Source organism: Scyliorhinus canicula, chromosome 14 (assembly GCF_902713615.1).
Source record: "Scyliorhinus canicula chromosome 14, sScyCan1.1, whole genome shotgun sequence".
NCBI lineage: Eukaryota > Metazoa > Chordata > Chondrichthyes > Carcharhiniformes > Scyliorhinidae > Scyliorhinus > Scyliorhinus canicula.
Genome location: NC_052159.1, coordinates 96,914,763 through 96,931,740, shown reverse-complemented (window position 1 = coordinate 96,931,740; position 16,978 = coordinate 96,914,763). Strand labels below are relative to the sequence as shown.

The following is a 16,978-nucleotide window of genomic DNA, read 5'->3' as shown; positions in this document are numbered from 1 at the left end:
TTCAATCTAGGTAATCAATTCTTGATTATGTTCATTCAGGGCGGAATAATGCCCCACTTTGATTCTACTATGGGTTATTTTGTGTACACATGATTGGGCTTTATTTAAACGGCTTGTCTGAAAGTTCACGAATGGTATCTTTTTAAAAAAATTTTAAAATAAATTTAGAGTATCCAATTTTTTTTTCCAATTAAGGGGCAATTTAGTGTGGCCAATTCATCTTTTTGGGATGTGGGGCTGAAACCCACGCAGACATGGGGAGAATGTGCAAACTCCACATGGACAGTAACCTGCGGCCGGAATTGAACCCTGGTCCTCAGGGCCGTGAGGCAGCAGTGATAACCGCTGCGCCACCATGTTTCTCACTCACAAGTAGTACCTAAGTCAAGTCCCAATGATTGGGGGATGGTATCAAATATCATGCAATAGCTAAAATATTGACCTTACTCAACCAACTTGTGGTGAATCACAATCTAGTAATTCATACTGTGTATATTGTATGTGTTGTGTTCTTGCAAGCTCGGAATACGAGCAGTTGCGCGGCTCATAGGGGGAGATGAGGAGTTTGTACTAGGCTACACCCTTGGCTCTGCCCATGGTTCCGCCCATGGCTCCTCCCACTAACCGGAAGTATAAAGCTTTGCAGCCTGCCAGTTCATCTCGTCGCAGGCAGGCTCTGTTGTAAGACTATTAAAACCACTGTTCCCTTCCAATCACGTGTCTTGTGAATTGATGGTCACATCAATTTAATAGTCTCAGGAAACTTGAAGAAAACGACTATGGAATCAGCCCTCAAACCTGATCGACTATAACTCGACCCGCAGGCTGCAGAGGCAAAATAAATTTTTCAACACTGGCTCCGATGTTTCAAGGCCTACCTGGCTGAATCGAGCACATCAGAAACTACAGAGGAGCAGAAACTCAGTCTACTGCACGCAAGGGTAAGCCACCGTATATCTACTCAACTTAACAGTACTACCTCGTATACAGGGGCCCTAGCCATGCTAGATCGAATGTACGTGAGGCCCATCAACGAGGTCTACGCGCGCCACATTTTTACGACCCGCCGCCAGCGCCCCGCGGAGTCGTTGGATCACCAAGCTGAATCAGCCGAACAGCATATGGAGCTCGCCGTCAGAGATGTGTACGTGGCAGGGCTCAGGTGAAACTATGTGCGCCAGCGGTTGCTTGAAAAAGGAGCCCAGAATTTGGAGGACACTGTAGAATTGGTGACTACCATGGAGATCTCGTTCCGCAGCCTTACCTCATTCCCCGCGGACCAAGCAACCTCATCCTGGGCCCCCGACCAGCGACTGCCCCTGGGCCCCCGACTGCCCCAGGCCTGCGCTGCACGGCCACCCACCCACTACGTGTGCCATTTTTGCGGACAGCCCCAGCACCCACGGCAGTACTGCCCGGCCCGCACACGACCTGCAGCAGCTGCGGTCGCAAGGGACACTATGCCCGGGTCTGCCTGGTGAAGAAACCCCCCCTCTCCAAACTCCCCCGCAGCCCAGAGCACTCGTTTCCAAAACTCACAGGCCCGCAGGCACCGAAATGCTGCGGCCTGTACTCCAACTCCGCCCCACCCGACACATGCGACTCATGGGGGCCGCCATCTTGGCAACCCCCTCCACGCGACCGACCACGTGCGACTCATGGGGGCCGCTATCTTGGGCGCCATCTTCCTCGCCTCCCGCCATGTGTGATCCACGGGGGCGGCCATCTTGGGATCCATCCTCTTCAAACTCTGAAACTCACCTCGACGACTACGAACTCAGAGGGCAGTCATCACGGGGCCACTCCAGCACAGCTGATCGAGCCGCCAACTACCCGCAACTCAGCGCGGTCACGTTGGACCAGACGCGTCCAAAGCACCTCCGCAACTCAATGATGACCGTTAAAATCAATGGGTACAGGACACCGTGCCTCTTTGACTCCGGGAGCACCGAGAGCTTCGTACATCCAGATCTGGTAAGACGATGTTCGTTCCCTATTTTCCCTGCACGGCAAACTATATCCCTCGCTTCGGGCTCACACTCCGTTCGCCTCCAAGGGCGCACCGCCGCAACCCTAACGATCCAGGGCACTAGCTACGCTAACTTCCAACTATACGTGCTCCCCGAACTCTGCGCCCCACTCTTACTGGGACTCGACTTCCAGTGCAACCGCAAAAGTTTCACACTCAGCTTCGGCGGGCCCTTGCCCCCACTCCACAATGACCTCTGCCACCCGGGGGTCACCCGCCTCGCCCACTACGTCAAGGCCCGAAATCTGCCTTTCTCCACCGAGGAGGTAAAAGCCATCACCAGGGATTGCTCGATCTGTGCGGAGTGCAAACCGCACTTCTATACACCAGACAGGGCACACCTGGTAAAGACCTCCCGGCCCTTTGAACGCCTGAGCATCGATTTCAAAGGGCCACTCCCCTCGACCAATCGGAATGTGTGCTTTCTAAACGTAATAGACGAGTTCTCCCGCTTCCCCTTTGCTATCCCGTGCCCTGATATGACCTCCCACACAGTCATTAGGGCCCTGCACAGCATCTTCACCCTGTTTGGTTTCCCCAGTTATGTACACAGCGAAAGGGGTTTGTCCTTTATGAGCGACGAGCTGGGTCAGTACCTGCTCGGCCCGGGCATTGACTTGAGCAGGACTACCAGCTACAATCCCAGGGGGAACGGGCAGGTGGAGAGGGAGAACGCGGCAGTCTGGAAGACCGTCCTACTGACCCTCCGGTCCAGGAAGCTCCCAACCTCCCATTGGCAGGAGGTCTTCCCCGACGCGCTCCATGCTATTAGGTCACCAACTAGACCCCTCACGAGCGGCTATTTGTTTTTTCCAGGGGCACTACCACAGGGGTTTCGCTCCCAGCATGGTTGAAGACACCAGGCCCTGTTCACCTCCGGAAGCAAGCACGTCCGGACCCACAAAACTGACCCACTCATAGATTGAGTGCTCCTACTCCACTCAAACCCTCAATATGCGTTCATTAAATACCCTGACAGCCGTCAGGACACTGTTTCCCTCCGGGACCTGGAGCCTGCAGGTTCCAGCTCCGACGCTACTACCGTCGAGGGAGCCCTCACACTACACCCCACCCAACCCCCCACGCCTGCAGGTTCATTCCCCATGCTCCGCGCCCCGCGCCTATGGTTTTCCAGCGCTCCCCGTCACCAGTCGAACCAGTCGGGTACGAAGCTCGGTCCGAATCACCCCCGGAGTCCGCCATGGTACCCTCGCCGACCGCTACCACCCAGCCACCAGAAGAGGCTGCAACCTTGGTGGTTCGCAGATCTCTGAGGACGACTCGACCGCCGGACCGACTCAATTTGTAGGCCCATCTCCCCCGCTGGACTTGATTTTTTACAGAAGGTGAATGTGGTGAATCACAATCTAGTAATTCACACTGTGTATATTGTATGTGTTGTGTTCTTGTAAGCTCGGTATACGAGCAGTTGCGCAGCTCTGCCCATAGGGGGAGATGAGGAGTTTGTACTGGGCTCCACCCTTAGCTCTGCCCATGGCTCCTCCCACTAACCGGAAGTATAAAGCTTTGCAGTCGTGAGCCTGCCTGCCAATTCATCTCGTCGCAGGCAGGCTCTGTTGTAAGACTATTAAAACCACTGTTCCCTTCCAATCACGTGTCTTGTGAATTGATGGTCACATCACAACTCATACTTGCAAAACTCAGAACTATAACTGGTGGAATCTTGCAGTCCATTCAGCAGCAAGAATCATGGAGACTGGGGAACTTAATTTAGCAGATGCCAAGTATCTGTTTTCCAATATCGGGATAACCTATTGGAATTTTGTTCTTGGGACTTCTCAATGAACAATTTTGGGAAGCCTATTTGCATAAATCTTGCAAATGCTCATTAGTCTGCAAATTAATTTCCCCACCAGTGAGAAAATAGAACATTTGGTTTTGCAACCATATATATAGGCCAGAGGCTGGCTATGGAAGGCAGGACCAGCAGTGAATTCTGCAGCATAGACAGGACCTTGTGTGTGGGAGGGGGGGGGGGGGGGGGGGGGGGGGGGGGGGGGGGGGGGGGGGGGGGAAGAGAACAAGCGGGGGCAAGGGCAGAGTGGACATTTGTCCTGGGAAGGAGGACAGACTGCCCACGGCATATTTCGAAGGCAGTCCCATGGAAGGAATCCAGACAGTCGAGGGCGTATTAGAAGGTCAATGCATCGTGGTCTCGTTGTAGGGTGGCTGCATGTCTCACTGGGCAGTGTGCATTGTCGACGTGTGTCAAAAGGGTGTGGTCTGTGAGTTACTGAAATTGGTCCAAAGGGTTTAAAGAAGCAGGTAGGGTGCAAGGCTCATGGGAGGATAGAGGATGGTCTCGTGGTGGGGGGGGCAAAGGAGGTGGTCTCAAAAGGTCAGGGAAGGGTCAGGGTTCTGTCTTGAGAACAGGAGATGTCAGGGTGAGGAGGAGCATGGGCACGTTAACAGTAAAAGGAAAAGGCAGGGAGAGGAGGAATGTCATTAACTCCGCCCACCTGTTCTGAGACCCCTGAGGTTTTCGTAACTGTGCAATGACTTTTAGATTTTAAGATTGTTGTATTTGAGGTTTAGCAGGGCTTCCAACACATTCTACCCTCCCACGTCACCCACCAAGTTCCTCCTTCTTCCACCACATTATCACCTAATTCTTCTCCCTCCTGTAATTATTCAGCCCCCCCTTCCCCCGGACCCAATTATTATTTATGTTGGCATTTTGGGCAGGATTCTCCGGCCACGTTCACCTGGTGACCAGAGAATCCCGCCTGAAGTCAATGGATTTTTCCATTCTACGTGACTCGCCGGTGGTGTTCTTGCGGTGGGTGGGACTGGAGAATTCAACCCTACATAGTTAAATGTTGTTTATTTGCTATATAAGAGCAATTTCTTACAGTTAACAGTATAGTGCAGAAATCCTGGCGTACTGTTAAGGAAAACATTGCAACAGCACGTCACTGGTTTGGAAACTATGGAGCAGGTCAGGATCACTGAATTGAGGAAGAAGAAAAAAAAACCTGTGACATCACAGCAAAGCCATGAGTTGATTGCCCAGTGAGTACTGTTGCTTGATTTCTCTTTCTACAAAGTTAAGGAGTTAGACTTAGAAGCTTGGAAATTTATTAAAATAATGGGCTGGATTCTCTGTTTCTGAGACTAAGTGTTGCCACTGGCGCAGAATTTGTGGACTACCATGACAGCAAAACCAGCGCTGCACCTGGAGCAATTCAGCTACTGTTCAGGGGCTAGCACCGGCGCCACATAGAACACACAATTTCAATCACAAATGGTGCGGGATTCGACGGATTGACACTCAGGAGGCTGAGAAGTTGCAGCCGCATATACACACCACTCCCCACCCACACCATCCCTGCAAACAAGATGGCAACAAGGAGATTGTCTCCAAGATTCATCAACACAAAGCTGGAGACTCTCCTGGACGCGGTGGAGGAGAGGCGGACGACCTTGTAACTGACCTGGGAAGGAGGCTGCCAGCTGCTGCTGTTCATCGTGCCTGGGCACAGATGGCAGAGGTGGTCAGTGCAGTGGGTAACACCATCCTGTCCGGCCAGTAGTGCTGGACGAAACTTACCAAGGCGGCCAGGATGAGCTGACAACATTGTGCTCCTGGCACCAACCCCATCATGTGATAGGAATCGACTATTTCCTGATAGATCTGATAGGTAAAAGGCTATTTAGTGTAAATATTAAGCCCCAGTTTTAATACCCATTTTAAAGTAAGGATTTCAGCACTCATAACCTCAGGTCATGATAAAACACATAGCTTCAACAGAGACACAATAAGCCTGACACATGCATAAACTCATTGGAGATTAAAACATTTTTACTAAGCAAAGATGAATAAGCTATTGTTCTAACCAACATATTTTGAAAGACAGTTTGACATTAAGACATGAGCTGTACCAGTAATCTGATCAAGGATGAAGCAGGCACCATAGCAACATAAAGACACTATTGTTCATCATAGAACATAGAACAGTACAGCACAGAACAGGCCCTTCGGCCCTCGATGTTGTGCCGAGCCATGATCACCCTACTCAAACCCACGTATCCACCCTATACCCGTAACCCAACAACCCCCCCTTTAACCTTACTTTTTAGGACACTACGGGCAATTTAGCATGGCCAATCCACCTAACCCGCACATCTTTGGACTGTGGGAGGAAACCGGAGCACCCGGAGGAAACCCACGCACACACGGGGAGGACGTGCAGACTCCACACAGACAGTGACCCAGCCGGGAATCGAACCTGGGACTCTGGAGCTGTGAAGCATTTATGCTAACCACCATGCTACCGTGCTGCCCCTCATAATGTTATGAGAATACATTTAAGAAATGGGTGTTTATAAATGGGTTTGTATATAAATATCTGTAGTGAGAGTACCTTTAAGAAATGGGTGTTTACTACTGCAGTGATGTCAGAGAGTAGGTGGAGCTGGGCTGTCTGTCAGCTTTTTACTTTTGTTTTAGGCCGTTTACTGCTGGGTGTATTTTAGTTTCGTTTTCAGTGTTGGAGCTGAAGCCAGACAAAGCAGGTGTACTGTTGAACTCTGCCATCAAAAGACTATCTCCTAGCGAGGCCCCCAAGCGTGGAGACCTGGATCAATGACATGGCGGGTTTCATTAAGCTAGAGAAGGTCAAATTTGCCCTGAGAGGGTCGGTACAAGGGTTCTTTAGGCGGTGGCAACCTTTCCTCGACTTTCTGGCTCAACGATAGGGTACGGGGACAGTAGCAGCAGCAACCCGGGGGGGAGGGGGGGAAGGGGGAGGGAAAAGGGGGGGGAGACGATGACTATGTTTGTTTATTTAATTTTAATTTATTTTTAAGTTCTTTTGTTGTTCATTGGGGTTGGGGGGGGGATGTGATATATGCGTCGATACGGTCTGGGGGGTGTTACAGTTATTAAGGGTTATTTTGTTGCATTTCATTGTTTGTCGTTATGTTTTATATTTTCTGTAAAAAATTCCAATAAAAATTATTTAAAAAAAAAAGACTATCTCTTGATCATTTGGTGAATTCAGAATTATAAATGTTCTCAGTAGTGAATGTAAACCTAATGTGCTTCTGTTGAAAGGTGTTTCTTCTGTCTTCTGGATGTTATTTGGGAAGTTATTAATGATTACTTAGTGTTATATTCTTTGGGGGTTGTATTTGAATTAATAGTTGCTAAGATGTTCACTGTATGTTTCAAAAAGGATGACTTGAGTTCATAGAATAAACATTGTTTTGCTTCAAAAATTACTTTTCCATTTCTGCTGTACCACTCCTGTAGAATGGGCTGTGTGCTCCCCATACCACAATCTATTAAACGTTGTGGGTCAGGTGAACTCCGTGATACACTTGGGGTTCTCTAAACCCTGGCCCATAACAATAATGTGGATAAAGCAAAGTCAGCAGAAAACCAGAAGAAACTAGTCTTGATAATAGCACAGAATAGCATTCCATAACATACACAAATATTCAAACATGAAACATTCAGAACTTATGTTGCACATTAAGGATTGACAGCTAACCGTCGAATCAAATACATCTGATTCTAACCCAAACCAATTAGGACGACAGAGGTGTAGATAGATGGCTCAAGACTGATAAGATTTCCTATAAACATGATGGTCCGTACGGCCATCTTTATTCCGGGATCATCCTGTACTTTAATTGAAATTATTTGCTATTTCTATTTTTCATATTTTCACGTTTCCGCTCTAACTCTTGAATTAAATGCAAGCTGTTTTGCCGTAAGCAAGAAACCATTTCTGTTTTATTTTGAATGTTAAATTGTGTACAAATTACTTCTCTTTAAGTCCTTTTGCTAGCCGGACTGTATTGAGAATAGATTTAAGTTTCTCTCAATTGTAATCAAATAGAGGTAATAAAGATTCTTGTCTGCATCCGAGAAGTTTAACTCAAATTTGTACTGAATTTTAGTGTCGCAAGACCTCACTAATTCCTTATGGTAGATCTCATCACCATCCCATGCACCCCTTAAACCGACAACCACCCACCCAACACCCACAACGAATCCCCTGAGGGCAGCCGAAAACCCACCCTGCGGCACATGTCGGTACCAATGCTGGCCACCACCCTTAACACTGCCCTCACCCTCAACCTCACATTACTCTCACCTGCACACCACCCTCACGATCTCCCACCTACCCACATGCTCAACCCCACCACCCCCACTCTCCCCTGGCCCGCGGTCTGATGATGCATCTTGTGTCTTACAGATCCTGCTGAAGATGGGGTGAGCCCATCTGGTGTCCCCCATCTCTAGCCAGTGCCGCAGCCGGAGCTCCCCCGTGAGTGAGCAGCGAAAAGGATAGCAGCTCGGCAGCCAGCCCTCTGCCTGAGATGCCGGACACCCTGGAGTTCGAGTCTGAGGATGACACTGACTTCCCGTCAGAGCTGTCCACACCCTCCCACCATCCCAGAGATACTCACCTCGGTGGGGCACTTTAGTGAAGAGGCTCCTGGGACACTCTGTGGTGCGCACCACACAGCTGATCCTGTTTAGCAGGTGGAGGTAGGGACGCATGAGGTGGCGGACAGTCGGAGGGCGGGCAGGCCAACCCCAGAAACTAGCTGCCATTTAGGCGGATTTCGGGCTTCTGGAACATACAGTCCCATCGATTGTGGAGATGCAGTTGCAGAGCCAAGGACTACATGAGGGAATGTTGGTGACCATCCAGTGCCGGCAGGTGCAGTTGGAGGAATCCAACCGCATGCAGGAGCAGGAGGTGCTGCTGACCATGCGTGCCACTCAGGCCACATCGCACGGATGGCGTCCACGGTGGAGACATTGGGGGGGGGGGCGACGATTTAGGCTATGGATCATCATGTCCAGGGCCTGGGGCATTCTGTGCAGGCCGAGGCCCAGAGCAGGGTTGCCGCCTCACAGGCAGCTATGTGTGAGAGCCACCTGGAAACTGCAGCGGCGTTTCTGAGCATGGCCCAGTCACAGCGGGCCATGAGCACCCCAAGGGAGGAGGAGGGATAGGGCACGTGCCGGTGACTCCCGCAGGGGAGTAACGCCACCCCCCCCCCCCCCACCCACGTCCCTGGTGCATCTGGTAGGCAACAGACAGAACACAGCAGCATCATGCCACCTGGGACATGCAAGCAACAGCAGGGCCCATTCAGGCCCAGTGAGCCCAGACGTTGTCCGTCAATGGGGACCGGGTCGTGGGCGAGAATCATAGCAGGCTGCCTCCATCCTGATGTGCCGTCTGGGGATCCACCAAGATGCAGTTTTAGGACCCGTAAGGCCAGAAAATTAGACACTAGTTAAGTTGGCAAGGGTGCAGGGCACAAATCTGTATCTAGTTATGGGGCTAGGGCATAAATCTCTATTGCATTACCACATTAAACACCTGTTCACACTGTTACAACCTGCCCCAGTGCTCTGTCAGATGGGTGTGAGGGATGGGCTGGTATCGGCTGGCCGCAGGGTGGGGGAGTAATGGGTGGAAGTTCGGGGGGGAATAGGCAGATGTTGTGGGTGGCCTGGGCTCCCCAGCCTCCCCCCACCAACCCCTCACCTCCACCACCGTCACCCCAAGGATCGAATGGACAGCATGGTAGCACAAGTGGATAGCACTGTGGCTTCACAGCGCTAGGGTCCCAGGTTTGATTCGTCACTGGGTCACTGTTTGTGCGGAGTCTGCACGTTCTCCCCGTGTCTGTGTGGGTTTCCTCCGGGTGCTCCGGTTTCCTCCCGTAGTCCAAAGATGTGCAGGTTAGGTGGATTGGCAATGCTAAATTTCCCTTAGTGTCCGAAAAGGTTAGGAGGGGTTACTGGGTTACGGGGATAGGGTGGAAGTGAGGGCTTAAGTGGGTCGGTGCAGACCTGATGGGCCAAATGGCCTTCTTCTGCACTGTACGTTCTATGTTCTATGAATGGCCAGCTTGCAAGCAGGGATCACCCAGGTGGACGGTGGAAAGTACGACGGTGGGCAGGAGTCAGATGCTGTCAAACAATGTGGAGCACCAGACCTCATCGCAGAGCAGGTTGTCACATCCTCCATCCCATGGACCAGACTCGTGTTACTGCCAACCCAAGGCCCCACCCCATAGTGCAGCAGGTATGTATCACGGAGGGAGTTGCAGACGAGGGAGAGGCTGGCGGGGGTGAGGGGTGAGATGCGGTGTCCGTGCCCCTGGCCAGTTCTCCCTCCCCACCCCCGTCTAGTTAGTGAACCTGGGGGCGATTGAGCATCTTGTACACGCTGTGCGGCCTCCCATGGCTACTTGGGCTCATGTCCTGCCCATCCTCCACCTCCCCCACATCCTCCTCATCGGACGAGGACTGGCGTTCTCCTCCTCCAGCACGGCACCCCTCTGCTGCGCGATGTTATGGAGAATGCAGAAAGCCACCACAAAGCAGGCGACCCTCTCAGCATCGTACTGGATGGCCCTTCCAGAGTGGTCCAGGCACTTGAATTGCATCTTCAGGAGGCCGAAACACCGTTTGATCATGCCCCTGGTCGCTCTATGGGCGTTGTTGTAGTGGGTCTCCACAACGGTCTGTGGCCTCTAGATAGGCATCATCAGCCACGACCGCAGTGGATAACCCCCCCCCCTCCCCCCCCCCCTTCTCATCCCCCAGCCGGGGTGGGGAGGGGGCATCTCGAACATATCACGAATTGTTGGGTGCGCCAGGGTGAAGGCGTTGTGCACACTGCCCAGGTATTGGGCGCAGACATATATGAAGCGCTGCTGATGGTCACATATCAGCTGCACGTTAATCGAGCGGACCCCTTTTGGACCCGGGGCATCCTTCGATGGCGGCGAACCCCGCTGCCCAGCATGCTCGTGGCTCGGTCCACATTGCAGTGGATTTATTGAGCCGCCTGGGTATATAGGGCCTCTATGATGGCACGGATGCACCTGTGCACTGAGGTCTGTGAGATCCCATCCTGGGCAGCTGCCTCCTGTTCCTCTGCGGAAAGCTCTGCTGCTGCAGCTTCCTCCTCCTCGAGCAGCACCAGCACATACAGCTGCAGGACATCCCACAGGGCTGCAGCGACGAGCAGGAAGGTAACCACTGCTAGTTGAATTCCAATATCCATTGTCTGTAGGGTGAAAGGCCGAAATGTTGGCATGCTGCGTACTCCCGTGGCCAACCAGGTCGACCGGATTACATAGTGCCCCCGGTTAGCACTGCGATTCCACCCCTGCATGGCCCCTCCCCATTCCTGCACCCCTGGCCCCATCACTGGCCGGGACCATGGAGGCCTCTGGTGCCTGTCCCTGATGCCAGGAATACCGTCAGCTGGCACTGCCCCAGCCACCGGTAAGCACCGTGTCCCCGCCCATTGCCCTCGTTGGGGCTTCAGTGGGCATTGCCCCATGTGGGCTGCCGGCGTGTGGTGGCCGCTTGGGTGGTAGGGGATATAATGGAGGCTGGGGGGGGGGGGGGGGGGGGGGGGGGGGCAGCCCACGCTTGCGCTTCTGTGTCCCACCTCCTACCTTTCATGATTTTTAAAAGCGCAAGTGAACCGCGCCGTCAGGAACTCAGCCCATTGGAGGTGGAGAATCGCAGAGGCCCCAGAGAATACTGGGTCAGGCCACTAATGACATGCAATCGGTGTTTACTGTACGTGCATTCTGGACCGCATTGACGCTCCTGTCGAGGTGACGGAGAATTGCGATTTGGCCTCAAATCGGTGCCCGCTGAAAATCTGGTGTCGGAACCGATTCTTCACCCAATCGCCAGCCAACGGAGAATCCCGACCAATTTATTTAATGATAGAAATTCACGAAAGCATTTTAATTAATCTCTCTATTTTTAAGTGACAGCAGAAGGAGGAGTGAGTAGCAGGTGACTCTATTTTGACTATTAAGTTTTATAACATATCAAGGAATAGTCGGGCAGCTCTGACCCCCGGAGTACACATATTGTTCTATGTAGGAACGTACATGTGCAGGAAATGTTTTGGTGTTTGAACGGCAGCTGGTGTCAATGTGTTGCAATCGCTGAAGGTTGAGAGCTTTGTATATAGCACGTTTATTGACGTAGTCACTCCACAACTTAAAGAATATGTAGGGAGAAAAAAAACAGGTAACCACCAGGCAGCCAAAAAAAAATAGGCTGGTAATGAGGAGATATTAGGAGACTAATATAATTCAGAATCACTTTGAATATAGAAGGAAATTGAAGAAGCAAATAAGGGAAGCAAAGAGATAGTAGGAAAAGAGACAGGCAGCAAACATAAAATGGATCCAAAAGTTTTCTAGCAGCATATAAATAGTAAAAAAATGGCAAGAGGATTCTTACGGCCAAGTAGGAACCAAAATGAGATTTACGCATGGCTGAGATATCAAATAAATACTATGCTTGTCTTTTCCAAGGAAGAAGATGCTGCCCAGTCATGTTGAAACAGAAAGTAGTTCAGACACTTGAGGATTTAAAACTAATGAGGGGGACATTTTGGATAAGCTGTCTTTACCTAAAGTTAATAAGGCATCAGGACTAGATCAGATGCATCAAAGGATGTTGAAGGAAGTATGAGCAGAAATGGTGCAGGCAATTGCCATAATTTTCCAATGTTCCGCAGACTGGAAAATGGAGCCAGAGGAGTAGAGAATTGCTCTACTTACACTTTGTTATAAAAGGCTGTAAAGATAAGCTCAGCAACTACAGGCCAGTCAGTCTGACCTCAGTGCTGAGGAAGCTTTAGAAATGATAATTCAGGACAAACTTAATCACTTAGGTAAATGCAGGCTAATTACAGAAAGCCACCATGGATTTAAGAGCAAATCATGTTTAACTTGCTTGAGATTTTTAAATGAAATAACAGAGTGTTGATGAGGGCATTGCTGTTGATGCAGTCTACATTTGCTTCCAAATCACATTTGATAAAGTGCTGTATAAGACTTGTGAACAAAGTCAGAGCTTATTAAATACAAGGGACACTAACAACATGGATATTAAATTGGCTAAGTGACAGGAAACAAAGAATGGTGGTGGATGGCTGTTTTTGAACTGGAGGATGGTTTACTGTGGAGTTCTCCACAGTGGTGTTCAGACCCTGCTCCTCCTCATATATATTAATGACCTAGAACTTGGTGTACAGGAAGCTATTTCAAAATTTGTGGCTCATACAAAATTTGGAAGTATTGTGAACCATGAGTACAGTGCAGAATATCAAAGGACATACTCAAGTTTGTGGAATGGATGGATAGGTGACAGATTAAGTTAATTCAGAGAAGTTTGAAGTGATTCATTTTGATAGGAAGAACTCAGAAAGAGAATGGATGTCACTTTCTGGTCCCGCCCACCTCAAGACCAGAAATTCCCATCCGAGGTCAACAAACATTTCACTGGTCTGTCAAATTGTCTGGTCTGCATGCGATGATTCACGTGGCAGGCAGACCTGGCAAACTTACCCTAATATAAAATAAAAGACATAATTCTAAAGGGGGTGCAGAGATGGACCTTGGTGTATATATGCATAAGTCAATGAAGGTGGTAGAACAGGGTCAGAGAATGGTTAATAAAGTAGACAGTATCCTGGGCTTTATGAATAGGGCTATAAGTTACAAATGCAAGGACATTATGTTAATCCTATATAAATCGCAGTTTCAGCATCAATTGGAATATTGCGTCCAATTCTGGGCATCTCACTTTGTGAAGGATGAGAAGGCATTTGAGAGGATGCAGGAAATATTCATGAGAAGGGTTTGAGGTGTGAGGAACTTCAGTTATGGAGAAGTTTGAATTCTTTTCTCTGGAAAAGAGGAGGTTGACAAGGGATTTGAGATTCAAAATTATGTGGGGTCTGGACAGAGCACACAGCGAGTAACTATTCCCAGTGATGTAAGGATTGAGAACTACAGAGTCATCAATTTAAGTTAACTGGGAAGAGAAACAATGGCAATATTTAAGAAAAGCTTGTTCATGCAGTGCATGGTTAGGATTGGGGATGCACTGCCTGCGTCTGTGGTGGAGGCAACGTCAATTGAAGTTTTCACAAGGTAATTGGATCATTAACTCGAAAGGAAACCATTGCAGAACTATGGTGAATTGCTGCTTTAGAGGACTAGTACAGACACAATAGGCCAAAAAGTCAACACATGTGCGGTAACCATTTCATGATTCTATGACTTACAGGTTCAACAAACTCAAATTTCTTCTTTTCCTGAACTTCTTGTACTTTGATCACATACTCCAATGAAGCTTCATAAAAATTCTGTCGTTCCTTGTCAATTTGTGTGTCAGCCTGTAAACAGAAAGAATTTTTATTTTGTTCAGAAAACTAATTCACATCAATCAAAACCTCAAAAGTTTGAAGTTCATCAGATTGAATGCTGGCGCATAAATAGTTGAAAATAGGTTTTGGCGTATCCTCCAATATAATTCCAGATTGACTTTTGTAATTAGTATGTCATTAGCATAATTTTAACTATTTCTTGCTTTTTAAAATCATGTATTCACATGTATTTATACAACAACCGAAACAAGCTTTTAAAGCAGACCAAGCAGGCCAGCAGCATGGTTCGATTCCTGTGCCAGCCTTCCCGGACAGGTGCCGGAATGTGGCGACTAGGGGCTTTTCACAGTAACTTCATTGAAGCCTACTCGTGACAATAAGCGATCTTCATTTCATTTCATTTTCAAGTTGTCAAAGGCTATTATACCCCTTAATCATTTCTGTTGCTTTTTGTGTGTTCTTTTTGTTATGTTCATCACAAGGGGCCTGGTTTATTTTCAAGTAATCGCCTAGGGTTTGCACCTGAATTGTTCACCTCTGTTTTCTTTCTTCAGGTGTTGACAAACAGGTACATCCCCCACCATCTGGCCTGGACTTGCAAAATCCTACCAACTGTCCTGGCTTGAGACAATTCACACCTCTTTAACCTGGGGTTACCCCTATCTCTGGATCTGTAATGAATTGATTACCCGCAAATGCTCGCATTCCAAGCATTGTCTGGCATGTCTGACTTTGTCTATATAAATGTTTCTGGAATATACCTCTTCATTCACCTGAGGAAGGAGCAGCGCTCCAAAAGCTCGTGTTTGAAACAAACCTGTTGGACTTTAACCTGGTGCTGTAAGACTTCTTACTGTGCTCACCCCAGTCCAACACCGGCATCACCACATCATGACAAACAGGTAAATTACCATAATATGAGAATGAAGTAAATGTTGAATTAATTTGCACGGTTCACATTAACAACTGCTAAACCTACAAAAATAGCATCAATTTTCGATTTTGTGCGGCTTAGTTTGGAAATATTTTACTTGGTGTTAAGAGAGATGTTGAAATGGTATTTGCCCAAAGGCTGAACAGGATTTTGAAGATAGGCAATGATTCGGATTACACTACAGCAGGACTGAGACCAATATCCATAGAAGAGAATTTGTTTTAGACCAGGACGATGTGGAACCAACTGAGGAAGATGCTATTCTATATATGGTTTTATGCAATGAGAAGGGGTTAATTAATAATCTTGTTGTGCCAGCTTCTTTAGGGAACAGTGACCTTAACATTATAGCAGGGAGGGTGAAGAAGTCTGATCTGTAACTAAGGTCCTAAAACTAAACCTTTCTGTCACAAAAACACAAGAAAAGTGCCCAACCATGGCTCACAAAATAAATTAAGGGTAATATTAGATCGAAAGAAGAGTCATATAAAGTTGGTACAAAAAGTACCAAGCCCGAGTATTGGAGACAGTTCAGAATTCAGCAAAGGAGGACTGAGAGATTTATTAAGAGGTGATAAATAGAGCTCCTGGACTTCCGGTGGCGGCTATGAAGGAGTAAGTCACACATTTGGTGGCTCCCGCTCGGGTCGGACTTTTGGACCTTTTCCCCCAATTTTCTACTGGACTTGAACTGTAAAACTGAAGACAGAGGCAATTGTGTGCTGAATTCCCACATCAGTGCATGGAGAGAAGGACTAGAAGTGCTCATAAAGGTAGAAACAGAAAGACAGCGAAGGCTTGGGCTGAAGATGCAGCGGGAGACAGCCTGGCGGAGGACTGGACATCTGGTTTGTTGACCCAGCGGTCAATGGAGCAGCTGACGCAAGTTATTCAGGAAGGCTTTGCTAAGCAGAAACAGGACTGCTGGACCCGATAAAAGAGGCGATTGAGCGGCTGGAGCTTTGATTGGATGCCCAAGATCAGGCGATCCAGAAGGTGGAGAAGGTGCTGGCTGAGTAGGAGGAACATCAAACTGCGGTGGAGTTGGAGGTGGGGATGCTGAGAGACCAGCAGAAGAAGCTCATGGAGAAGGTGGAGAACCTAGAGAATAGGTCCCGCCGGCAGAATTTGAGAATCGTTGGGCTCCCGGAGGGGTCCGAATGAGTGGATGCTGGGGCATATATCGCAGATATGTTTGAGAAGCTGCTGGGGGATGGACCATTCTCCCGACCCTTGGAGGTGGACAGGGCTCACAGAGCAGTCGTGAGGAAGCCGCGATTGGGAGACCTCCCTGAGGTCAATGGTGGTGAGATTCCACAGATACGTGGATAAGGAGCGCATTCTACAATGGGCCAAGCAGACACTGAGCTGTAAGTGGGACAATAGTATCCTGCGCGTCTACCAAGACCTGAGTGTGGAGGTGGCCAAGAGAAGAGCAGGCTTCAACCAGATTAGGTTGATCTTTTTTAAGAAAAAGGTGAAGTTCGGACTGTTGTATCCGGCCCGTCTCCGGGTCACGTACGAGGAACAGCACTTTTATTTTGAGTCGCCTGAGGATGTGCTGGACTTCATGAAAAGGAAAGGACTGGTGGTGGACTGAGAACTTTTGAACTTTGCTGCAGCGTTCATGTTTTCTTTTTCTTTTCGTTTCTCTGTTCTTTTTTTAAAAAGTTTCTTGTTTTTTGTTTTATGGAAGCTGTTTGTAATGTCTTCTGTATTGATTTTGGACCGGTGGCAGAGCTGAGTGAATTTGCACTGTTGGGGGATGGAGGTGTGCTTGTTTAGATGTTGGTGTTTTTCTGT

The 16,978-nt window shown here is 48.9% G+C and overlaps 1 protein-coding gene across 1 annotated transcript in view; it reads right to left on the bottom strand.

The window, feature by feature from the left end:
- The window catches only part of arhgap42a (Rho GTPase activating protein 42a), a 505,650-nt gene that overhangs the window by 164,674 nt on the left and 323,998 nt on the right, over window positions 1–16,978 (bottom strand). Inside the window, exon 6 of the mRNA XM_038818093.1 lies at window positions 14,140–14,250. Coding sequence (XP_038674021.1) covers window positions 14,140–14,250 — 111 coding nt within the window. The remainder of the gene's footprint in view (window positions 1–14,139; window positions 14,251–16,978) is intronic.